General features: G+C 36.2%; 1 protein-coding gene across 1 annotated transcript; it reads left to right on the top strand.

Annotated features, from left to right (window-relative positions):
• Window positions 1–181: 181 nt before the first annotated feature.
• Window positions 182–25032, top strand: LOC116895864 (arylacetamide deacetylase-like 2). Its single transcript, XM_032896966.1, has 5 exons — window positions 182–244; window positions 15263–15485; window positions 18663–18732; window positions 20409–20580; window positions 24430–25032. The coding sequence occupies exons 1-5, from the start codon at window positions 182–184 to the stop codon at window positions 25030–25032; spliced, it is 1131 nt and encodes a 376-aa protein (XP_032752857.1).
• The last annotated feature ends 1144 nt before the right edge of the window (window positions 25033–26176 follow it).

The raw sequence follows: 26176 nt of genomic DNA, 5'->3' as shown, positions 1-26176 counted from the left end.
ATATATATATATATATATATATATATATAGAGAGAGAGAGAGAGAGAGAGAGAGAGATGTAGATATATATGACGAACTCCCAAAGTAGTTTTGATATTCATTTCCTTGATGACTAAGCACAGGGATATTTCTCTAAGTGTTTCTTCTCAGTCAATTGTGTTTCATAACAACCATCCCCATCATGGCAATTCTCATTGGCCTGATTCTTGTGACATTGGTGATAGGAACGATGGTGATTCTTCTGGTATGGAAGAAATAAAGGGTAAGTTACCTACCTTGTGTGGCTTCAAAAGCTCCTGACTTTTCTGTCAGTGGCTGGCATCTGTGTCCAGGTCTCTGTCTCCTGTCAGTATGACATAAGGAAGTGAATTCAGTCCAGACCTGAGCATCACTCCTCTCCACGCTGACCTGTTTGTCTTCCACTGTCATCTCTCCTGATCCAGGAGACGCAGGCCTGTGAGACCTTCATCAGAGACTGAACTTTAGTTTCCCTTGAGTTGTATGTATGTTCCTCCATCTTGAACATGAGTATCTAGGTAAATTTTTATGTGAATTCTGCCCATAGTTTGCTTAATGAGTAAACCCAACCAAAGCAAGAAGAGTAAAATAATAACCCTGTCCTATCTTGGACGGATCTATGCTTTCCTAGGTGCCTCTCTTTCTATTTCAACTCATGTTTAAGTCTATCCATTTCTCTTCCTAATAAACTTGAATTTAGCTTCAAAAATAAATAAAATAAATAAAATCATATCATCTGTGAATATATACTCATATATTCTAAGAAGTTTCCACGGCATTGATTTCTGCATCACATACCAAATGCCTGCCAGTCTCAACCGTCTCTCTCAAATCTCTCTCTACCTTGCCTAATCACCCACTTCCCATCACCAGTCACCCCTTCCCAGAGGATCCATGTGTCCTCCCTTGAGCTCTTCTTAATTAGCCTTTCTATTTCTGTGGGATGTAACATGTTTATCCTATATTTAAGAGCTAATGACAATTTATAAGTTGGTACATATCATGTTTGTCTGTCTGAGTCGTGTTTAGTTCACTCAGGATGACTTTTTTTTAATTCCATTCATTTGTCTACAGTTTTATTTTTTTCTTTTTTGTCTTTATTTTATTGGATATTTTGCAATTTATTTACATTTCAAATGTTATCCCTTATCCCAGTTTCCCATTCATAAACACCCCATCCATTCTCCCTCATCCTTCTTCTATAAGTGTGTTCTCCCATCCATTCACCCACCACTTCTTGCCTTCCCGCCGAGATATTATCCTACAGTAGGAGTCGAGTCTTGGCAAGACCAAGGGCTTCTCCTCCCATTGGTGCCCAATAAGGACATCCTCTGCTACATCTACACTTGGAGACATGAGTTTGTCCGTGTGTACACTCTGGATGGTGGTTTAGTATCTGGGAGCTCTGGTTGGTTGGGACTGTTGTTCTGATGGGGTTGCTAATCCTTTCAGCTCCTTCAAAACTTTCTCTAACTCCTACAATGGGGACCCCATTCTCAGTTCAATGGTTGGCTATGAGAGTCCACCTCTATATTTGTCATGCTCAGGTAGAGCCTTTCAGGAGACAGCTATATCAGGCTCCTTTCAACATGCACCTCTTGGCATCTCGAATATCATCACAGATTAGTAGCTGTATGTGTTTGGGCTGTATCCCCAGATGGGTCAGGCCCTGAATGGCCACTCCATCAGCCTCTGCTCCAAACTTTGTCTCCATAACTACTCCTATGAATATTTTTGTTCCACCTTCTAAGAAGAGCTAAAGCATCTGCACTTTGGTCGTGCTCCTTCTTGAGCTTCATGTGGTCTGTGGATTGTATTTTGGGTGACCTGAGCTTTTGGGCTAAGATTCACATATCAGTGAATACATACCATGTGTGGGGTTTTTTTTTTTTGTGATTGGGTTACCTCACTCAGGATGATAATTTCTAATTCCATCCATTTGCCTATGAATTTCATGAGTAGTACTTCATTGTGTAAATGTACCACATTTTCTATATCCATTCCTCTGTTGAGGGATGTCTGGATTCTTTCCATATTCTGGCTATTATAAAAAAGGCTGCTATGAACATAGTGGAGCATGTATTCTTGTTATGTGTGGGGGAATCATTTGGATATATGCCCAGGAGTGGTGTAGCTGTGTCCTCAGGTAGTACTATGTCCAATTTTCTGAAGAACCTCTAGACTGATTTCCAGGGTTGTTGTACCAGCTTGCAATTCCATCAATGATGAAGGAGTATTCCTATTTCTCCATATCCTCAACACCATATGTTGTCACCTGATTTTTTTTATCTTAACCATTCTGACTGGTGTGAGGTGGAATCTCATGGTTGTTTTGATTTGTATTTACCTGATAACTAAGAATGTTGAACATTTCTTTAGGGGTTTCCCAGCCACTCAATATTCCTCAGTTGAGAATTCTTCTTTACCTCTGTACCCCATTTATAATAGGGTTATTTGATACTCTAGTGTCTAACCTCTTGGTTTCTTTGAATAGGTTGAATATTAGCCCCCTATCTGTTGTAGGATTGGTAAAGATCTTTTCCCAGTCTGTTCATTGCCTTTTTATCCTGATGACAGTGTACTTAGCCTTATAGAAACTTTGCAATTTTATGAGATCAATTCTTGATCTTTGAGCATAAGCCATTAGTGTTTTGTTAAGGAAATTTTCCCCACTGCCCATATGTTCAAGGCTCTTCCCCACTTTTTCTTCTACTAGTTTGAGTGTATCTGGTTTGATGTGGAGGTCCTTGATCCACTTGGACTTGAGCTTTTTACAGGATGATAAGAATAGATTGATTTGTATTCATCTATCTGCTGACTACCAGTAAAACCAACACCATTTGTTGGAAGTGCCATCTTTTTTCCACTGGATGATTTTAGCTCCTTTGTAAAAGATCAAGTGACCATAGGTGTATGGCTTCATTTCTGGGTCTTCAATTCCATTCCATTGATCTACCTGCTTGTCTCTGTACCAATACCATGCGGTCTTTATCACTATTGCTCTGTAATACTGCTTGAGGTCAGGGACGGTAATTCCCACAGAAGTTCTTGCATTGTTGAGGATAGTTATTGCTATCCTGGGTATTTGTTATTCCAAATGAATTTGCAAATTTCTCTTTCTAACTCTGTAAAGAACTGAGTTAGAATTATGATGAGGATTGCATTGAATCCATAGATTGCTTTTGTCAAGATAGTAATTTTAATAATATTAATCCTGCCAATCCATGAGCATGGGAGATCTTTCCATCTTCTGAGATCTTCAATTTCTTTCTTCAGAGACTTGATGTTCTTGTCATACAAATTTTCACTTCCTTGGTTAGAGTCACACTGAGATATTTATACTATTTGTGGCTATTGTGAAGGGTGTTGTTTCCCTAATTTCTTTCTCAGCCTATTTATTCTTTGAGTAGAGAAAGTCTAGTAGTTTGTTTGAGTTAATTTTATACACAGAAAATTTGCTGAAGGTGTTTATCAGGTTTAGTAGTTCTCTGGTGGAACCTTTGGGATCACTTAAGTATAGTATTGTATCATCTGCAAATAATGACATTTTGACTTCTTCCTTTCCAATCTGTATCCCTGTGATCTCCTTTTGTTGTCTGACTGTTCTGGCTAGGACTTCAAGTACTATATTGAATAAATAGGAGAGAGTGGACAGCCTTGTCTTGTCCCTGATTTTAGTGGGATTGATACTAGTTTCTCTCCATTTAGTTTGATGTTGGCTACTGGTATGCTGTATATGGCTTTTACTGTGTTTAGGTATGGGCCTTGAATTCCTGATCTTTCCAAAAATTTTAACATGAAGGAGTGTTGAATTGTCAAATGCTTTCTCAGCACCTAATGAGATAATCATGTGGTCTTGTTTTTTGAGTTTGTTTATATAGTGGATTACATTGATGGATTTCAATATATTGAACCATCCCTGAATCCCTGGGATGAAGCGTACTTCATCAACATGGATGATTATTTTGATGTGTCTTGGATTCAGTTTGCAAGAATTTTACTGAGTATTTTTGTGTCGATATTCATATGGGAAATTGGTCTGAAGTTCTCTTTCTTTGTTGGGTCTTTGTGCAGTTTAGGTATAATTGCGGTTTCATAGAAGGAATTGGGAATGTTCCTTCTGTTTCTATTTTGTGGACTAGTTTGGACAGTATTGGTATTTGGTCTTTTATAAAGGTCTGATAGAATTCTCTACTAAACACACATGGTCCTGAACATTTATTTGGTTGGAAGACTTTTAATAATTGCTTCTATTTCTTTAGGAGTTATCCCACTCTTTAGATGGTTTATCTGATCCTGATTTAACTTTGGCACCTGGTGTCTGTCTAGAAAATTATCCATTTCTTCCAGATTTTCCCGTTTTGTAGTAGGATCTGATAACTTTTCTAAGTTCCTCATTACATACTCATCTAGTATGTCTCCTTTTTCATTTCTGATTTTGTTAATTTGGATACTCTCTCTGTGCCCTCTGCTTAGTCTGGCTAAGTGTTTACCTATGTTGTTAATTTTCTCAAAGAAGCAGCTCCTAGTTTTGTTGTTATTTTGTATAGTTATTTTTGTTTCTACTTGGTTGGTTTCAGTCCTGACTTTGATTTTTCCTACTTTCTACTCCTCTTGGATGTATTTGCTTCTTTTGTTCTAGAGCTTTTAGATGTGCTGTCAAGCTGCTAGTGTATGCTCTCTCCAGTTTCATTTTGGAGGCACTCATAGCTATGAGTTTTGTCTTAGCACTGCTCTCATTATGTTCTATAAGTTTGGGTATTTTGTGCCTTCATTTTCATTAAATTCTAAAAAGTGTTTAAAGTCTTTATTTCTTCCTTGACCAGGATATCATTGAATAGAGCACTGTTCGACTTCCATGTGTATGTAGGCTTTCTGTCATTTTTGTTGTTGTTGAAGGCCAGCCTTCAACCACCGCCATCATTCTATGGTGATCTGATAGAATGCCTGTGATTATTTCAGTCTTCCTGTATCTGTTGAGGCTGGTTTTTGACTGATTATATGATCAGTTTTATAGGAGGAATCAGGAGGTGCTGAGAAGAAGATATATTCTTTTGTTTTAGGATGATATATTCTATAAATATCTGTTAAATCTATTTGGTTCATAACTTCTCTTACTTTCTGTGTCTTTGTTTAGTTTCTGCTTTCATGATCTGTCCATTGAAGAGAATGGGGTGTTGAAGTCCCCCACTATTATTCTGTGATATGCAATGTGTGCTTTGAGTTTTTGTAAGGTTTCTTTTATGAATGTAAGTACCCTTGCATTTGGAGTATAGATTTTCAGGACTGAGAATTCTTCTTGGTGAATCTTCCCTTTGATCAATATGAACTGTCCTTCTGTATCTTTTCTGATAACTTTTGGTTGAAAGTCTATTTTATTCAATATTAGAATGGCTACTCCATTGTGATTCTTGGGACCATTGGCCTGGAAATTTTTTTCCAGCCTTTTGCTCTGAGGTAGTGTCTTTTTCACTGAGGTGTGTTTCCTGTATACAGCAAAATGCTGGGTCCTCTTTATGCATATACTCTGTTAGTCTAAGTCTCATTTTCAGAAATGGAGTCCATTCATGTTGAGAGATATTAGGTGCCTATGATAGTTTTTTTTCCCAACTATTTTTGTTATTAGAGGTAGAAATATGTTTTTGTGGCTATCTTCTTTTGGGTTAGTTGAATTTAGATTATTTTCATGCTTTTTCCAGGGTGTAGTTTCCTTCCTGGTGTTGGAGTTTTTCATTTATTATCCTTTGTAGGTCTGGGTTTGTGGAAAGATAGTGTGTAAATTTTGTTTTGTCATGGAATATCTTGGTTTCTCCATCTATGCTAATTGAGAGTTTTGCTGGGTATAGTAACCTGGGCTGGCATTTGTGTTCTTTTTTTTTTTTTAATGTTTTATTATATATTTCTTTACTTACATTTCAAAGGTTATTCCCCTTCCTGGTTTTCTGTCCATAAGCCCCATTCCCTCCCTTTCCCCTCCCCCACTCTGGTATTCCCCCTATACATCCCCCTTATTACTCTCCCCCATATTCCCCTGCACTGGAGGTCCAACCTTGACAAGACCAAGGTCTTTCCCTTCCACTGGTGCCCCAACAAGGCTATTCTCTGCTGCATATGCAGTTGGAGCGCTGGGTCAGTCCACGTATAGTCTTTTCAGTAATGGTTTAGTTCCTGGAAGCTCGGGTTGGTTGGCATTGTTGTTTTTATGGGGTTGCAAGCTGCTTCAACTCTTTCAATACTTCCTCTAATTCCCCCTAAAGGGGTCCTATTCTCAGTTCGATAGTTTGCTGCTAGCATTGACCTCTGTATTGGACATGCTCTAGATGTCTCTCTCAGAAGAGATCTATATCCAGTCCCTATCCATGTGCATTTTTTAGCTTCATCCATCTTATCTAGTTTGGGTGGCTGCATATATATGGGCCACATGTGTGTCAGGCTCTGAAAGGCCATTCCTCGAGTTACTGCTTTAAACTTTGTTTTCATATCCCCTCCTATGAATATTTCCCCCTTTTAAGAAGGAATGGGAGCATCAGCATTTTGGCCATCCTTCTTCTTGAACTTCCTGTGGTCTGTAGATTGCATCTTGAGTAATTTGAGCTTTTTAGATAATATGCACTTATCAATGAGTGCATACCAAGTGTGTTTTTCTGTGATTGATTAACCTCATTCAGGATGATCTTTTTTAGTTCATTCCATTTGACTATGAATTTCATGAAGTCATTGTTTTTGACAGCTGAGTAGTACTCCACTGTGTAGATATACTACATTTTTTAATCCATTTCTCTGTTGCACAGCATCTGGGTTCTTTCCAGCTTCTGGCTATTATAAATAAGGCTACTATGAACATAGTAGAGCATGTGTCTTTGTTGTATGTTGGAGCATCTTTTGGGTATATGCCCAAAAGTGGTATAGCTGAGTTGTCAGGTAGTATAATGTCCAATTTTCTGCAGAACCTCCAGACTGATTTCCAGGGTAGTTGTACCAGTTTCCAATCCCACCAACAATGGGGAAGTGTTCCTCTTTCCGGGTCTTCAATTCTGTTGCACTCATCTACCTGCCTGTCTCTGTACCAATACCATACAGTTTTTATGACTTTTGCTCTGTAATTTTGCTTGAAGTCAGGGATGGTGATACCACAAGAAGTTCTTTCATTGTTGAGTATAGTTTTCACTATCCTGTGTTTTTTGCTATTCCAAATGAATTTGCAAATTGCTCTTTCTATCTCTATAAAGAATTGAGTAGGAATTTTGATGGGGATTGCATTGAATCTGTAGGATGCTTTTGGCAAAATGGCCATCTTTAATATATTAATCCTGCCAATCCATGAGCATGGAAGATCTTTCCATCTTCTGAGATCTTCCTCAATTTCTTTCTTCAGAGATTTGAAGGTCTTGTCATACAGATCTTTCACTTGTTTGGTAAAGTCACACCAAGATATTTTATATTACTTGGAACTATTGTAGAGGGTGTCATTTCCTTAATTTCCTTAACAGGATAAAGCCTGTTTATCCTTTGATTAGAGGAAGGCTACTGATTTCTTTGAGTTAATTTTATCCACCGACACTTTGCTGATGTTGTTTATTAAGTAGTTAAGGTTAAGTAGCTCTCTGGTGTAACTTTTGGGATCCTGTAAGTACACTATCATATCATCTGTAAATAGTGATATTTTGATTTCTTCCCTTCCAACTTTTATCCCTTTGACCTCCTTTCTCTGTCTGATTGCTCTGGCTAGGACTTAGAGTACTAGATTGAATAAATAGGGAGAGAGTGGGCAGCCTTATCTAGTCCCTTATTTTAGTGGGATTGCTTCAAGTTTCTCTCCATTTAGTTTGATGTTAGCTACTAGTTTGCTGTATATGATTTTTACTATGTTTTGATATGGGCCTTGAATTCCTGATCTTTCCAGGACTTATACCATGAAGGGATGTTGAATTTTGTCAAATGCTTTCTCAGCATCTAATGAAATGACAATGTGGTTCTTATCTTTGAATTTGTTTATATAGTGGATTACATTGATGGATTTTTGTATATTAAACCATCCCTGCATCCCTGGGATGAAGCCTACTTGATCATGATGGATGATCGTTTTGATGTGTTCTTGGATTCGGTTTGCAAGAATTTTATTGAGTATTTTTGCATCAATATTCATAAGGGAAATTGGTCTGAAGTTCTCTTTCTTTGTTGGGTCTTTGTGTGGTTTCGGTATAAGAGTAATTGGGGCTTCATAGAAGGGATTCGGTAGCACTCCATCTGTTTCAATTTTGTGGAATAGTTTGAACAGTATTGGTATGAGGTCTTCTATGGAGGTCTGATAGAATTCTGCACTGAATCCATCTGGACCTGGGCTCTTTCTGGTTGGGGGACTTTTAATGGCTGCTTCTATTTCTTTAGGAGTTATGGGGTTATTTAAATGGTTTATCTGTTCCTGATTTAATTTTGGTACCTTGTATTTTTCTAGAAAATTGTCCATTTTCCCAGATTTTCAAGTTTTGTTGAATAGAGGCTTTGTAGTAGGATCTGATGAGTTTTTGAATTTCCTCTGATTCTGCAGTTATGTCTCCCTCTTCATTTCTGATTTTGTTAATTTGGACACACTCTCTGTGTCCTCTCGTTAGTCTGGCTAAGGGTTTATCTATCTTGTTGATTTTCTCAAAGAAACAGCTCCTGCTTTTGTTGATCCTTTGCATAGTCCCTTTCCTTTCTACTTGGTTGATTTTAGCTCTGAGTTTGATTATTTCTTGCCTTCTACTCCTCTTGGGTTTATTTATTTCTTTTTGTTCTAGAGCTTTAAGGTGTGCTGTCATGCTGCTGACATATTCTCTCTCCTGTTTCTCTTTGCAAGCACTCAGAACTAAGAGTTTTCCTCTTAGTACTACTTTCATTGTGTTCTATTACGGTCTGTATGACATTTGCCCAGGATGTTCTGGTTTTCACAGTCTTGGTGAGAAGTCTGGTGTAATTCTGATAGGTCTGTCTTTAAAGTTGATTGACCTTTTTCCCTTACTGCTTTTAATATTCTTTCTTTCTTTTTTGTGCATTTGGTGTTTTGACTATTATGTGACAGGAGGAATTTCTTTTCTAGTTCACTCCATTTGGAATTCTGTGGGCTTCTTGTATGTTCATGGGCATCTCTTTCTTTGGTTAGGGAATTTTTCTTCTCTAATTTTGTTGAAGATATTTACCAACATTTTATGTTGAGAATCTTCGCTCTCTTTTGTACTATTTTTCTTAGGTTTGATCTTCTCATTGTGTCCTGGATTTCCTGGATGATTTGGGTTAGGAACTTTTTGACTTTGACATTTTCTTTGACAGTTGTGTGTTTTCTATGGTATCTTCTGCCCCTGAGATTCTCTCTTCTATATCTTGTATTCTATTGGTGATGCTTGGGTCTGTGACTTCTGATTTCTTTCCTAGTTTTTCTATCTCCAGGGTTGTCTCCCTTTGTGATGCTTTATTATTTCTATCCCCATTTTTAGATCTTGGATATTTTTGTTCACTTCCTTCACCTGTTTGGTTGTGTTTTCCTCTTATTCTTTAAGTGATTTTTGTGTTTTTGTGTTTTTTTTCCTTAAGGACTGGTACTTGTTTACCTGTTTTGTTCTGTATTTCTTTAAGAAAGTTATTTATGTTCTTCTTAAAGTCCTCTAACATCATGAGATATGATTTTAAATCAAAATCTTGCCTTTCTGGTGTGATGGGGTATCCAGGACTTGCTGTGGTGGTAGAACTGGTTTCTAATGATGTCTACTGGCCTTGGTTTCTGTTGCTTAAGTTCTTGCCCTTAACTTTGCTTATCTCTTGTGTTAGCTGGTCTTGCTGTTTCTGGCAGTGCTTTGACCCTCCTATAAGCCTGTGTGTCAGCACTCCTGGAGACTGACTTTATTCCAGCATGATCTGTGCTCTCAGGATTGTCTACACTTCTTAGAATCTACTCATAGGATCTGTACCAAGATCAGCTCAGGTTGTAGGCAGAGACTGGAAGCATCCTGTCCCAGACTGCTCCTTGGTTCTTGTGTCTAGAGGGCTCCAGTTAGGTTCCTTTTGGGCCAGGAATGTGGCCAGAAAAGGTGGTCTCACCTGTGCTCTCAGGGTTGGCCACAATTCTAAGAATCCAGCTCTCTACCCATGGGACCTGAGTACAGAGAGCTGTGTCCCAAGGTCAGCTCTGGGTACAGGAAAAATCCAGAAAGATCCTGTCCCAGACTATTCTTCAGTCATGTGTTCTAAGGGCTCCAGGTGGGTTCCTCTTGGGCCAGGGAATGTGAGCAGAAGTGTGGCCTCACCTGTGCTCTCAGGATTGTCTGCACTTCTGAGAATCCAGTTCTCTTCCCCCTACAATTTTCATAATTCCATTGTTTAATAACTGAGTAATACTCAGTTGTATAAATGTATCCATTTTTCTTTATCCATTCTTCATTTGTGGGATCTCTAGTTTGTTTCCAGTCTCTGGCTATTATAAGTAAAGCAGCTATGAAGATAGTTGAGAACATGTCCTTGTGGTAGGATAGAGCATCATTTGGGTATATACCCAGAAGTGGTATAGCTGAGTTCTTGAGGAAGATTGATTCCCAATTTTCTGAAAAATCTCCAAATGGGTGTCCATTGTGGCTATACAAGTTTGTTCTCCTGCCAATAATGGAAGAGTATTGCCTTTTTCTCCACATCCTCACCAGTATATCATGTCATTTATGGTTTTGATCTTAGCTTTATAACAGACATATAATGGACTCTCAATGTTATTTTGATTTATTTTAATTTCTATTTCTCTGATAGATAAGAATTTTGAACATTTCTTTAATGTTTCTCAGTCATTTGAGTTTTCTCTGTTAATTCTTGATTTAGAATTGCACCCACCTTAATTGAGTTATTTTTTGATGCTGAGTTTCTTGAATTATGCATACAGTCTAGATATTAACCGTCTGTCAGATATGGAATTGGTAAAAATCTTTTCTCATTCTATAAACTAATGTTTTTTTCTATTGATAATGTTTTTTGCCTTACAGAAGATTTTCAATTTCATGATCTCCCATTTGATTGTCTTAGTACTTGAGTTATCAGTGTTTTATTCAGGCAGTTGTCTCCTGTGCCAGAACATTCAAGGCAATTCCCCATGTTCTATTCAATCAGGTTCAGTGTATTTGATTTTATGTTGAGGTCTTTGATTCCCCTTGGATTTGAATTCATGCATATGAAAAATATAGATCTATTTACATTCTTTCCACATGCAAATGTCCACATAGACCAGCACCATTTGTTGAAGATGCTTTCTTTTATCCATTGTGTATTTCAGACTTCTTTATCAAATAACCGGCATTTATAGGCATGTTGAGTTGATTTACATCTGTGTCTTCGATTTGATTCAATGGATTAATCTGTTTGTTTTTATGCCAATTACATGAGAGTTTCATTACTATATCATTGTAGTATATCTTAAAATTGGGGATGGTGATACCTCCAGATGAAAATGAATATTGACCTTTCAAGGTCTATAAAGAAATGTGTGAGAATTTTGATGGAGATTTCATTAAATCTGTATATTGGCTTTCAGTAGAATGGCCATTTTTATCATGTTAATTCTATCAGTCCATGAACATGGGTCATTTTTGCATCTGCTAACATCTATTTCAAAGATTTGTTTTTGTCAATCATGTCTTTTACTTGCTTTTTTAGGATTATTGCAAAATACCTTATATTGTTTGTGGAGGATATAATTTCCCTGAATTCTTCCTTTGTCTGTCATTTGTACATAGGAGGGCTACTGATTTTTAATTTGTATTTATTTTTTAAGTTAATTTTGTATTTGGCTACCTTGATGAAGATGCTTATCACCTGCAGGAGTTCCCTGGTAGAATGTTTAGGGGTACTCATGTACACAATCATATTATCTGTAAATAGTGATATTTTGACTTCTGCCTTTCCAATTTATAGCCCCTTGATTTTCTCCAGTTCTCGAGTGCTCTAGTTAGAACTTCAAGTACTACATTGAGTAGGTGTGGAGAGAATGGACAGCCTTGTCTTGTTCCAGTTTTCAATGGAATTACTTTGAGTTCCTCTACATTAATTAGTTGTTGACTATAGGCTTGTTGTAAATGTCCTTGTATCCTTAATCTTTCCATGAATTTTATCTTGAAGGGGTGTTGGATTTTGTCAAAAGCTTTTTTGGCATCTAATGAGATGGTCATGTGTTTTGTTCTGTTTTGTTTTTCATTCAGTTTTTCGTGCTGAATTACATACTGATATTTTACATTGAACCAACCTTTCATCTCTGGAAAGAATCCTATTTGATCGTGATAGATGATCTTAGATTCAGGTTTTGAGTATTTTCTTGAGTATTTTCCATCTATGTCCATAAGGGAAATTGGTATGTAATTCTTTCCTTTGTTGAATCTTTGTGTGGTTTGGGTATCAGGATGACTATGTCCTCCTAGAATAAATTTGGCAATGTTCCTTCTGTTTCTATTTTGTGAAATAACTTGAAGACTGTTGTTGTTAGCTCTTCTTTAAAATCTGGCATAATTCTGTGCTAAAACTCTCTGGCCCTGAACTTTTTTCTTAATATGCATTTTTATATAAGCATATTTTATGTGTACATATTTGTTTTCAAGTTGAGAGCTTTATACTATTGTAAAATCTCTTGAGTGTGACAAAACAGAAGTTCTGATACCATCAACAGCACTTGTCACTCCTCACATAATTCTTTATACAACTATGATTTTCCTGTTCTACTTATTGCATTCCCTTAGAATTAAGCATTTTATTACCTTTTTTACATCTATAATATATCATCTACTTATACAATGAAGATGATGTGTACCACTAACCTAAATAAATGGGATTACACATTGTACTTCCAATTCCTATCTGTATAACAGTGCTCAGCCATGAGAGTTTCTGGAGTCATTGATGTAGATGGGTATACCTTTATAACTTTAGTATCATGAGACAGTTACAACAATATCTTCTCTGGAATATTTTAGTCACATAAAAAGATACAATGATCTAATGGAATTGGTCAGTAATGCTTTAGATAGCTTATCATAAATATTCAAGAGAGCCTGACTTCAATGGTATAAGTAAAAAGTGGCTTCTTTTCCCTTCAATTGATTTTAAGGAAAAGCAAGACACTGCTTTGCAACTGAAAATGGGGATCATAAACTATTATAATTATGGTAACTGTATAATATTTTAAAATATTAAAACTAAATTACAGACAATGGAAACTGCATAATGAGCAAAGGCATTTCTGTGCAAGCATGGGGATCTGCATTCCAGTCTCCAGAACTCACAGAGAGCTTCTGGGTTAGAAATATTGGCATATATAACTGGAGCAATAGAACTTGTCTTAAACAAGGTTAAAAGATAAAGACCAACACCACAGTGTAGCTTCCACAAGCACACATGGTTGACATGTTTAAACACACACACACACACACACACACACACAGAGAGAGAGAGAGAGAGAGAGAGAGAGAGAGAATTTTATAATACTAAATTGAGTGACCAATAAAATAAAAATAAAATATTGGAATATACATAAAATGCCACATTACATATATTTTTTGTTTCGGATAAAACTATATTTAAGTCATACCTATGCAAAATACATTGAAATTTGTGGTGGCGTTAAATGATATTACTATTCTTTCTAAACATTTCATACTTAAGTTATTTATTTTTTACTTGTACTTTGTGCATTTTCTGTTTTATTAATTCTTTGAGAATTATGTACAATTAAGTTTTTACCAGTCTTCAAACTCCTTTCTTAACTGTTCAAATGTCCTAACTTGTGTTCTTTTTTTCCTACTAATCATCTCCAACCTGTACTTCCTGAATTACTCTTGGATGTGCAGCTATCAACTGGAGATCGGGTGTTATACTAGAAGCCAACCCCTTAAAAAGAACTGACTCTTCCTCCCCTTCCAGCTAACAACTGCCAATAGCTCATTGCCTAGGGGTAGGAAATCTTGTGTATTTCCCTCTACCAAGATGGGATTTAGTGTGACTTGAGTTTCATAGGCCTGTGCATGCTGTCACCATCACACATTCAACTATCATACTGGAGAACACTGGGTTGTTATTGTTTTTGTTGTTGTTGTTGTTGTTGTTGTTTAATTCATTCAGTATCTCTGGCTTATATAGTCTTTCAATCTCCTCTTCTACAATGATCTTTGAACTTTGGCAGGAGAGAAGGCAATAGAGATGTTCCACTTAGAGTTGAGTCCAGTTTGCGTCTGTGTTAATCACAATATACTCCAAACAGATGCTTCTGTGATAAGAATTGAGAGACGCATTAATCTATGGCTGTAACAATAAGTCATTAGGAGTTAGTTTAATATTATGTACATTTAATAGACTAGCAGTAGTAGATTGCCCGCTATGGCCTATGACCTGTCTATGCACAGATTCTTGAGCCAACAATGGGATTGGTTATACGTTTCATCTTGTGTAATAGAGTTTAAATCCAATAAGAATGTGATTGTTTAACCCATAATGTTCAAATCTCTATTGCAATAGTAGGTAAGTCTTGCCAGCCCCAGTGGCTATAGTAGTTCACAGGGTCAGAGTTAGGCAAGATTGGTGATTACATTTCTTTTCTGGTAGTATGCATAGCAACTTCCAGTCTGATAACGACTAGAAAGTAGGGATAAAGTTTCCAGGTCAGTACCAATATAATATCTGCAAGCATTTATGTATTTAGTTAGCCAGTTAGCTAGCTAGTTAATCAATTAGTTAGTTAGTTAGTTAGTTAGTTAGTTAGTTAGTTAGGTATTGACCATTTTATTCATTTACCTGATAAATTTCCTTTTCCTGCCCTTTCATGAGCCTGCTGGAATCCATTTTTTAAACACATTTTACATCTTCAATCTTTCGTGCAATCCAATGAGTTTAATTGTTTCTTGGTAAAAATTGCAGGGAGATTATTTGCTAGAGCAAGGGTAAATGATTAACAGATATTAAAGAAAATTAAGCCTCCTTCCTCAACAACCAATATCTGCCAGTATGTCCTCAGGGAGGAATGGGATTTTATTTGCTCATCCCCTACCATGAGACTTTTCATGAACTTAATCTTGTGCTAGTCTGATGCAGATGAACAAAGTGAGGTATACTTGCTATCAAAATACAGTTAAAAAATAAAATCAGTCCTCCAGAGTATTATCACATTATTTGTTTTTATCATTACATATGTTTATTTGTTGTTATTAAAATAAAAATGTATAATGGTTAAAATTTTGTCATGCTTTTGTAGGCCACATTATTTGAAAACATAGGTCTCATGAAGTATGAAAAAATATTTTCAATTGTGGCAACATTTTACATTGCACAACCAGTTTCAGATGAAAATGTTACAGTGATTGACACAGACTTCAGTAACATCCCTGTTCGTCTGCATGTGCCAAAGAGGAAGTCAGAGAGAAAGAGACCAGCTATTATTTTCATTCATGGTGGTATCTTTGTCTTCGGAAGTTGCAGTAAGTGTATTTCTGATGTGTGTGTTGTTCATATATTTATATTCAAATAAGTGTTGTGTATCGACCAAGTTTTGTCAACATAATGTTGACTTGGGTAATATGTACTTCTTACTTAGTAGAGATACATTAGAATGTATGGGTCATTGTTCACACATATTTCTTCATTTACAGCTTGGTAACTAAAACAGTCATGTAGATATATGATCGTGGTTTTTTTAAGGAAAATGTTACTTTTAAATAAACATGTGGATAGCCTAGACTTGGAAGTTTAAAAGATAAATTTGGAATTCAGATTAAAACACTCTAATCACATAAATTGTATGAAACCCTAATGTGAACCAGATGCTGTAGTCGTTGGATCTGAAATATGATTGTTGTCATACTGCAGTCCACATTTGTTCAAGTAGTAGATTATGATATGAAAATAACATTTGAGGCTTAGAACTCAAAGCATAACTTGGTATTAGAATGAAAAAAATGAAATAAACCTGAGTAATCAGTTCCTGGCATAAATCTCTGTATTGCTGTCCGGAGGTGAGACAGACAGACAGATAGGATAGACAGAGAGACAGAGACAGAGAGAGGAGAGAGACAGAGAGACAGAGACATACAGAAAGACAGAGAGACAAAGAGAAGTGAGGTGGGATAGAGAGAATTTTAGACTTGATGACTTATGGATTTACTATAGATAAAAGTGTTAAAATGTTGAGTTGTGTACTTAACAGACATAACAATTAATAGCACTCCTGTTTTCAGTGAACTTTAGCTTAATCACAAAATCCAGTATTTTCTCTTCATAATCTGTTATTATTTCAAGTTACACAAAAAATGCCACTGTGGAAAGCTAGGCATCCAACTGAGGGAGCATGTTTCTGAAACGTATTTCAGATACTTCTGCTGAGTTGGTACCTGTTCAGATAGGTATTATCATCATTTTTTTCATGGTGAAAAAACTAACAGATTATGAAATGTTTTCAATGTCCAACAGTTAGAAAGGAGAGGAACCAACCTATAAGGCCTATAAGCAGAAACCAGGGCATTAAGGCTCCCATTGAGCTGTCCATGCATGCGCTTCATGTTGCTGAAAAATGCCACACCTCAGAAGCAGTTAGGACCACTGTTTTGCTTCAGTGACATTTCCAAATTGCCATCCTGTTTCCAACCTTACCTGCTCCTTCTGGGTCATAAGTGCTTATGTTTGGTATCTCCCAGTCCACCTCTCTCCTTACCTGTCTACACTGTCTGAAGCTTACTGGCATCTTATTGATCCCCTCTTCATTACTCTCTGTTTACATCCTGGGATAAGACACGTTTATCTTTTGGTCAAGATGAGTCTCTATTTTACCAGGAATTATATTTCCTTCCAAATTGTCACCTGATTTGTGTTTCTTCTACCTGCAGTTGTAGCCCCTTTGTTGATTCCTGAGTAGGCACTGGTTTTTCTGCCTTGTTCTCTGTCAGCCCCTGATTGTTCTTTCTAGTTATTTCCTTAAAATTCTTTATTTTCTGAGACTTATTTCTATGCTTGTCTCTTCTTTGCCTTTTGACTCTTTCTTAGAACAGTTTAATCTGAGAGAAACCACTGCTCTCTGCTACTCTGTTAGCTTGTATGAAGGAAATTTCTGTGTCCTTCCTTTTCCTCCTTTGCTTTATCCCTTCATTTGCAACTTCAACATTAAAACAAGAGAAAAGTGAAAACCAGGTTGAAATGAGTTAATTGTTTATACTTTACCAATATTAATATTCCCCACATTGCAGTATTTTATTCTTTGGTTGTTGGTTCCATATTTTTCTATACTTAATTTTTTGTTTCTACTCTAGCCCCCATGCCCATCCTATTGATATGGGCTGTTTCCGATCTCTAACGTTGTTGCTGGATTTAATCAATCAACTCAGTTGCAGACTGGTCTGCATACCTGGTTATTAGTGAATCATGAGAATTCCTTAACAGATGCCATCATATTACTTTCTCAAGGAGTAGACAGAGAAATAAATAAATTTCCCAAGAACAAAAGAAAGGCAAACATCCCTAGGGAATGATCACTGTGCTCTACTTTGCAATCTCTAATCTCCTAAACTTTATGACATGTTCTGGTCACAGAATTCTGAGCACAGTGTTCCTGTCCACATTTGCCAGCTTACCATTTAGATTGCTCCCAATCTTCTTTCCTTAATCCAAAGGCTTATCACCATTACTTCCATTTCTGGTACCTTCTTTTTCACCTTCCATGATTTGAAAATACAGCTACATGAATTATTTATTGATAAATAATTGAGACCTATTGACTACCTGGTGATAAACCTTTTGTTGTATTTAAGTATAGATCTTCCATTCCTATTTCCATAATTTTGGCCACTTCCTCCCTGTACTCTAAGTTTATATTTCAACTAAATTTAGTTATATATATATATTTCTCTGAACTCTAAAAATTCTCATAAATTTATTATTTTTCACTAAAAAATTTAAATTTTTCTCAAATTTATTTCCTCTGATTATTATGATTTTATCTCTAACATGATGTTTGGAAATTTATATATTTTAGGTGAATTAATATATATTTCTATCAAAGAAAAATATTGGCATTGCTACATTCCTTTGTTCTCTTTTTAAATTCTTTTAACTTGATTGTAACTCTATTTTATCCACAGTTAACTTTTTTAAGGAACTACAAATGTAAGACTGTATTATTACTTGATTTTATAAAAATTAAATGTCTTTTCTGTATAGGAAGGTAATATGAAGTTTACTTCTAAGTTTATCAAATATGCATGACCTTATGTAAGCCTTTGGCAAAGGAAAATTTATTTGTTTTAATTACAGCAAAAGTGCATCTTGCTTTAAGTAAGCTGATGTCCCTTCATTGAAAATTTTCTTTTAAAAATAACTGTGGTAAATGTTTTCCTTTTTGAAAATTTTAACACTAGCTACAAATATTTTTCAATTTAATTCCATATTTTCCAATTCTTCTAGCAAGAGTTTTATAGAATATTGTGGTAATGAGTTGGATTTCCTGAATTCTAACAGAGTATTGCTCTACATAACAACAAAAGTGGGGATTACAGGGTTCCACCAATTAACCACAATCCACATTTCTACCATATTAATGGGTATTTGTGGGTTTCCATTGTTTCTCTATTTACAGTTCACCAATCTATTATTTATTCTATTCATTTCAGAGATAACAGCTCATGACAACATGAACAGACTCATATCAAACAAGATTGATGCTGTCGTTTTAGGAATAGAGTAAGAGAATAATAATACATTTTATCACATCCTGGGCCCTCATAGCATAGGCTTGACTTCTTCAGAGCTTGCCACCTAGCCATTAAATAGCTATACCCTGTGGGGTTTTGTTATATAATTTTTTTTCCTAGAATTTTTATATCGGTGTGTCCTCAAAGGCATTAGTATCTGCTGTGATTTTTGCCATTGTAGAAATAAGTTCAGAAGAATAAGCATCTTTGTTATCAGAGCTGTAACATCTCCGGAAGTATAAATTCCAAGTTTCACAAGTAGCTAACTCTATCTGTAGATAACATACCTAAAAAGTATGCTCATTATATTCTTGGGATGTTGGATTTTATTTGACCTGCTTATAAAACAGTATAGGGTTACTGTTCTTCTTGGTTCCAGGGTTGTTTTTATTTTTGTGAAAACATTAGGAAATTTTGAATATTTTAAGACATTATCAAAACTATATCTTATTATCTCATAACTTTTATAAACATTTCCAATAACGTACAAGAATATGAGCAAGTTCTTTTTACTTAATAGCAACTGTTTTCTCTGTCCTACTGGAACTCTCACCAGAAGAATGAAGACTTCACATTTTGCCAGTGCCATTGTGCATGGTGTAGAAATGGATTTTACAGATTTACAGACCTCAGACGAAATCAGTGCAAGGAATTTCATAGTTGAGAATATAATAGGGGCCAGTAGAACCCACTAGAGACTTCAGTTCTGTCCTGCTCTTAATTACTTGTTAATGGAACCAGAAAAAAAAAACTTTGTTTTGAGAAATATATAAATTATAACTATAAGAATGATGTGCCTTCCATGTAATAATTTTAGCTAAATTTAACACGGTATCATCTTAAATAAGTTTTTTTAGTGATGTGATCTATATTATACACTATTTAGGAATTCTACACGATTTCAGGTACTTGCTATTCTTTACCTTGAAGAATATTATCATTTTAAGTCATTTTGCTAGTTTTCAAATATTTAAGAGTAAAACATAAACATCTACAAGGACCATATTATGGCCATTGTTTAATATAAGAATGTGAAATAATCACTAATTCTAGCCTCTATTAAAATAATAAAATTAAAAACGTGAACTCCATTGAGGTGTACTCCAAAGACAGAATGCACACAACAAAGAATGAAAAGACCTATGTAGTTGTACTTGAACTAAGGAAAAGCTCAAATATTTGAGTAAGATCTTTCAAATGCTTCAAATATGCATATTTCATGACTATCTTGATTTAAATTCTGATCTTCAATATAAAGTATGAAATTCTACATTTTCGTTGAGTATGTACATACATACATTTATAAAGCCATCTGTCAATAATTTATTCATATTTTCTGCATTTAAAGTTTCTGGGTATTCCTGTCAATGATTGTAAATTGCTTTTGAGTCACCAGATATTCAGAGGGTTACTGACACGTGCAGATATCACAGGGTGAACACATCTTCTGTCTCACTTGTTCCCCTTACAACCAATATCTGAAACCCTTAACCACAATCTACTCCCCACTTTAAGACAGACATTACCAGTGAGCTCTAGTTAATTTGTGATTAACTAGATTCAAAGTAGGGCCAACATATCAGTGTATCTGTTGAGACTGAGATATTTCCTTGCATACTTTTAACAAGGGTTTTGTTGTGCTTTTGCTTTGATTTACCTCTAAAGATACAGACTTGCTCCCAAGTATCTATTCCCAGCTGCCCTTGAAGACTGTGTTTCTGCAACCAAGTTCTTTCTCCAGGAGAAAGTTCTTGCAAAATACAGAGTGGATCCCTCACGCATCTGCATTATGGGAGAGAGTTCTGGGGGTGCCTTGGCAGCAGCATTGACTCAACTGGTATGTTGTATATATGTATATATATATATATATATATATATATATATATATATATGTATGTGTGTATATATATATATGTGTGTGTGTGTGTGTGTGTGTGTGTATGTGTGTGTATGTGTATGTGTGTCTTTTAATCCTAACTCAAAAGAAGCTAAGCTTTAGTTGTGTTTGCATTACTTTTATGCTATTATGTGTGAAATTTAAACAAGTGCAATTATCCATTTTCATATGATATTACTCTAGATGTAGTTTTATTGTCTAATGCTAGAGAAGGCTTTTACAATCTTACATTTTTTAGGGGTTGGGGGAAGGTTCTGGGCATTAAATCCAGGGCAGCATGCTTGCTAAGCATACATGTTGCCATACAACTATGCAAACTTTACTTTTTTTTTTTAAAGATTTATTTATTTATTATATATAAGTACACTGTAGCTGTCTCCAGACACACCAGAAGAGGGCATCAGATCTCCTCACAGATGGCCGTGAGCCACCATGTGGCTGGCTGGGAACCGAACTCAGGACCTCCGGAAGAGCAGTCGGGTGCCCCCAACCGCTGAGCCATCTCTCCAGCCCCCGCAAACTTTACTTTTAAACTTAAACTGTTTCCAAAAGGGCTTTTAATAAAATTCCCTGAGTTTCTCTGTAGTTTGTGCTGGCCTTATAAGCCTCCTGCACCAACAACTCAAAAAGAACCAGGTATTTAGGAAACTGTAATGATTCTGACTCACCATGCCAATGTTAGAAAAAATACATTATTTATGAACCACTCTATTCATTAGAGTAATGGATTTTGCATTCATGATTTATTGAGTTTCTACAGATAAAATATAAAAATTATCAATATTTTTCTATTACTATCATTGATGAGTGCATTAGATACTTTTTTCCTCTGAGACTAAATATCTGAGAAGAAGCAATTAAAGGGAAGAGGGTATTTCAACAGCTCCTAGTTTGAAACATTTGGTAAGCAATGGCAGGAGAAGCATGGCAGTGGGGGGTTGCTTATGGCTGTGGCGATGGGAGCATTGTACTGAATGTAAAGCCATATTCTGATTCAGTTGTAAGGGTGACACTCTTCCCTCAAAGTCCAGGTTGGTGTCACAAAAGGCTGTCATATGTAAAATGATTGTGACAAGCAGAAATGTGGCCAGCAAGTCTCCTTTCTGTGCTTAAAGGGTCAGATGTTTTGGACCAGGTTAGACCCTGTGACCCATCTGACTTGCCAAGGTTAAGGCATCTACTGCTGCTCTGAATCAGCTGTTCAGAGTCCTAGATAAGTGTTCATACTGCCAATTATACAGCAATTGTGCTTTTCAGTGAAAAAGTACCTTTTCCCAGTCACCAGAGTCTCTACAGGGAATTTGGAATAAGATATTCTGAAATCATTTTAGTGTGCTAGGTTCTAAATTCCAGAGCTTATATTAAATGATATTGATATTAATGAATATTTTTATGGCTTTTATTTCAAAAGTTTCTTTATAATAAAGTTTAAAATAAAGTTTAAAACCGAAAAGTTAGAGGTAAAGACACTATTTCTACCATGAAGTTTCACTAGCTTTAGTACAATGGCTATTAGAAGAAGAAGGAATCTAGTGGTTCAGAAAAGCACAGGACTAGTGAAATTTGAAGCCCAGACCCTCTTCCCAATGGGTAATGTATTGTGGCATTTATTCCAAACTATTTTGATTTAGAGCATGTGGAATTTTCAACTACTACCTAGAGAACTATTCTCCTCCTTTCTCTACATTAAATACAATACTTTTTACTTAACGTGTGTGTGCGCACGCGCGCGCGCGCGCGCGTGTGTGTGTGTGTGTGTGTGTGTGTGTGTGTGTGTGTATGTGTGTGTGCACATGGGTTTATGTTAGTATACACATTTTAAAATGTGTGTACTTGTGTATGCATGTTTACATGTATGTTATACATGTAGATTCCAGAGGTTGACATTGGGTGTCTTCTTCTATATATCTCTGCCTTTATTTCTTCTATATTTCAATTTTTGAAACTGGGTCTTTTATGGGGCCTGAGATCTCTGAGTCTGCTAGATTTGCTGCACATTTAACTTCAGGATTCCCTTGAGTCCACTCTACCTACACAGTGCTGAGGTAACAGGTGTATGCTGCTATGCCCAGATTTCCGTGTTCTGGATATCTGTACTCAGGTCATCAAGTTTACATCAACAAATAATTTACTAACTGAGCCATCTCCATGTACTCCACATCTGATTGGAGTGATTTCTCATTTATTTTCTTTTGTATTTCAATATGAAATTAAAAGGTCAAACTACCTTATAGTTATATAAGTTATGTTATATATAACTTAGTACCTTAGTTCCTCGGGTACTAAGCATGTGTACTAGGTAACTTGTGGGCAGCAGCCCTGCTACACTTGAAGAAGCTGTAACAATCCGCCTCAGTTTTAAAACTGTGCTCCCTGAAGAATTTTTGTCTACTCTTCTGAGGGGCTTCATTTTATTTAGAAAATTCCTATTCCAAAACCACTGGTAAGTAACAAGAACCTGGAAAGGTTCTCTTAAGAAATATTTTATTTCTTGACTTTCTTCCTGAGTTGTGCAACCTGCCTTCTATTGGTCTGTAATCTGGAATTGTTCAGATGGTTAGCCTTGTGATGAGCTAAGGAGATTTCATAGACTTCTTTCATTTTGTGTAAGTCCTTTGACTTTATGAGGGCGTGGCCCTCATGTTTTTCTGCCCATGCACAAGTTCCAGAAACAATGACTGAGACTTAACCATATGTGAATAAATGCCTAGGCCACAAGCTTTGGCTTATCCCCAATAGCTCAATTATCCCATTTACTCTATTCTAACTACCTCCATGTGGTTGATTACCTCTTCTCAGGTTCATGTGGTCATCTTTCTCAGAGTTTGGGGCAGATCTCATGGCACCTGACTCTATCCCAGAAGTCCTCTCTCTAAACCAAAACTTCCACCTCCTTATTTCCTGCCTAAACTCATAGACCAACAGCATTTTATTGACAACTGATGCTTTCATGCACTGCGCAAGAGATTTTCTGTATGCTCAAGAGCTTTTTGAATAGCTTGGGATTTTCCAAAGAATGGCAGAAGATACAGTCACTGACGCAGATGTGCTATAGAAGGTGGTGTCATCGAGGTTCTCATGCTCACAGAGGAAGTCTAGGTTCGCTGCTGTGGAGTGTATAAGAAGACTTTAGCCGTAGACTCGCAACTCCTCTTATTTCTGATAAAAAAAACTGAGGCTTCACACACAACATTTCACATCCTTTTCTAATCTTCTGCTTTTCATAAATTATTCTCTGTCTCCTCTATCACTGTTATCACACCACGCTACTTAAATAAACGTTGTGTTTTCTTTAGCATACCAGGTTCCATTAGACTTTACTTACTATGTAACTATTGGCAATTGCATTTTATTGTATTTGTAGACTTTGCTGATTATATGACTCAAATATACTTTTAGGGAAGCTTAACATTGTAAGACATGCTTATTGTTATAGCAGTTGGGAAACTGAGGCAGGAGGACACTATGTTATCACAACCTGAGATTCGCAACAAGGCTTTATTACAAACAACAAAAGCTAAATCTCTTAAAAGAAACAAAGAACAAATACATTATAGTTATTCTGTCATCTTTAACTAGGATGCTTCTGATCATCCTGTTTGCTTGTCACATGTGAATAAATGTGTGAGAAACAGACTATGCATTGTTCCTGAACGGATGAAATTATGAGGAAAAATCACTGATAATGCTTCAGATTGATAAATTTATTTTACCTCAGGCTAGTAAAGTAAAGCTGCCAATCCTTTTGTTTGAAAGCTATTGACCCATGAGTATTCATTATATTCGTAGCTACGGAGTGATCCAGAATTCAAAAATAGAATCAAGGCACAAGCCTTAATATACCCCGGCCTACAGTTGGTTGACACCTTCCTGCCATCTCATCGAGAGTATCCACATGGTCCAATCCTGCACAGGGAGATGATGTTCAAGTTGGCGTCTCTATATGTAACTAAAGACTCATCAATGATCCAGGCCTTACTGAGGAACGAGCACATGCCTGAAGAATCGAGACACGTGTTCAAGTTTGTTAACTGGAGTAACTTCCTTCCTGAGAAGTACAAAAAGAACTATGTTTACACTGAACCAGTTCTTGGGAAGGTGAATGCTTCCTACCCAGTGCTTATGGATAGCAGGCTGTTTCCTTTGCTAGCTAATGACTCCCAGTTACAGAGTTTGCCACTAACTTATATCCTCACTTGCGAACATGATCTCTTAAGAGATGATAGTTTCATTTACATCGCTCGACTTAGAAATGTTGGAGTTCAAGTTTTTCACGACCACATGGAGGAAGGAATTCATGGAGCTCTATCCTTCACTATGGGTACCATGGCTTTAAATCTAGGATTTAAAATAAGAGATAAGTATATTCATTGGTTAGAGGAAAACCTATGAATTAGAGGTACATGTAGCTATGAAGTGACGTAGTTAGAAAAGTATCTGATAGCTATATTTTGAAATATTGTATGATGAATGGGGCACAAAATAATCTAAGTTTTGAGTAAAACTATATTTCAGTTTGAATAAATATTACTGAATATGTTTGAGAAAGTTCATCTCCTAGGTCTTAGAAATATTGCTAAAATGAGGATATTCATTCATTATTGCCATCAATTATCATTTGTCAGGAAAGACGTACTCTTGAGCATTTATTTTAATGGTAGGATAGTGCGAAATGTGATGAAATACAGGTTTGTGATATGAATGGAATCTTGAGGACTAGCTCAGTTAGCATATTACTCTCCAGTACTCCAGAAGCAGCAAGGTACAGAGATCTGAGAGTTCAAGGTCAAGATGGTCTACATAGTTAATTCTAGTACAACCATGGCTATATAGTGGCATGCTGTCTCAAAAAAAATTTTAACAAAAAAAAAAAAAAAGAGGAAAAGAGACCATGAATGAGAAGAAAGTGTGATAAAGTACAATTGTAGTGACATTTGTATGGACTGGGACTTATAGTGCACTTCTATGGTTTTTCTATTTAAGTGCTGTCCATGCATTATCTTTGTCAGTTCTAGGTAAATTAAGGTTCTTGTTATTCATGTCTCATGAAGTTTATACACTGCTTTTCAAAAGAACAATTTGTGTATTGGAAAAAAGGTTAACATCTACTGCAAATCATTCCTAAAGCATAAATATGTACTTTAACTTTTGGGGGGGCAAACGTGAGAGTGGATTGCATTCGTTGATAGACAATGCCTCTGAATGGGGGGATGGTACCCAGCCAACTACAGGCTGAAGGTGTAACTATGTATAGTATTCTTTTGAATTCATGTGGTGATCTATTGTGCACACAGAGACTGCATATCCAGGGAGTTATCTGAGTGATGATCTCCAGACATGCTTGCTTTCCTGTGATGATGGTACCCATGTTCCTGTCAGCACAAATAAATTCATAAAAATAGCAGCATTTTCACTAGGAAACATTAAAATCAATGTTCAATTTTCTGAAATCTTGGTGATTCTGATGCTTGGGTATGATTGTTTGACATTTTTGATCCTTATTCTTAATACTGAATAAACTCTGTGAAAAGAAATT

This window comes from Rattus rattus, chromosome 3, assembly GCF_011064425.1.
Source record: "Rattus rattus isolate New Zealand chromosome 3, Rrattus_CSIRO_v1, whole genome shotgun sequence".
Lineage (NCBI taxonomy): Eukaryota > Metazoa > Chordata > Mammalia > Rodentia > Muridae > Rattus > Rattus rattus.
Note: the sequence above shows the minus strand (reverse complement) of the source record. Positions and strands in the feature narration are given on the sequence as shown.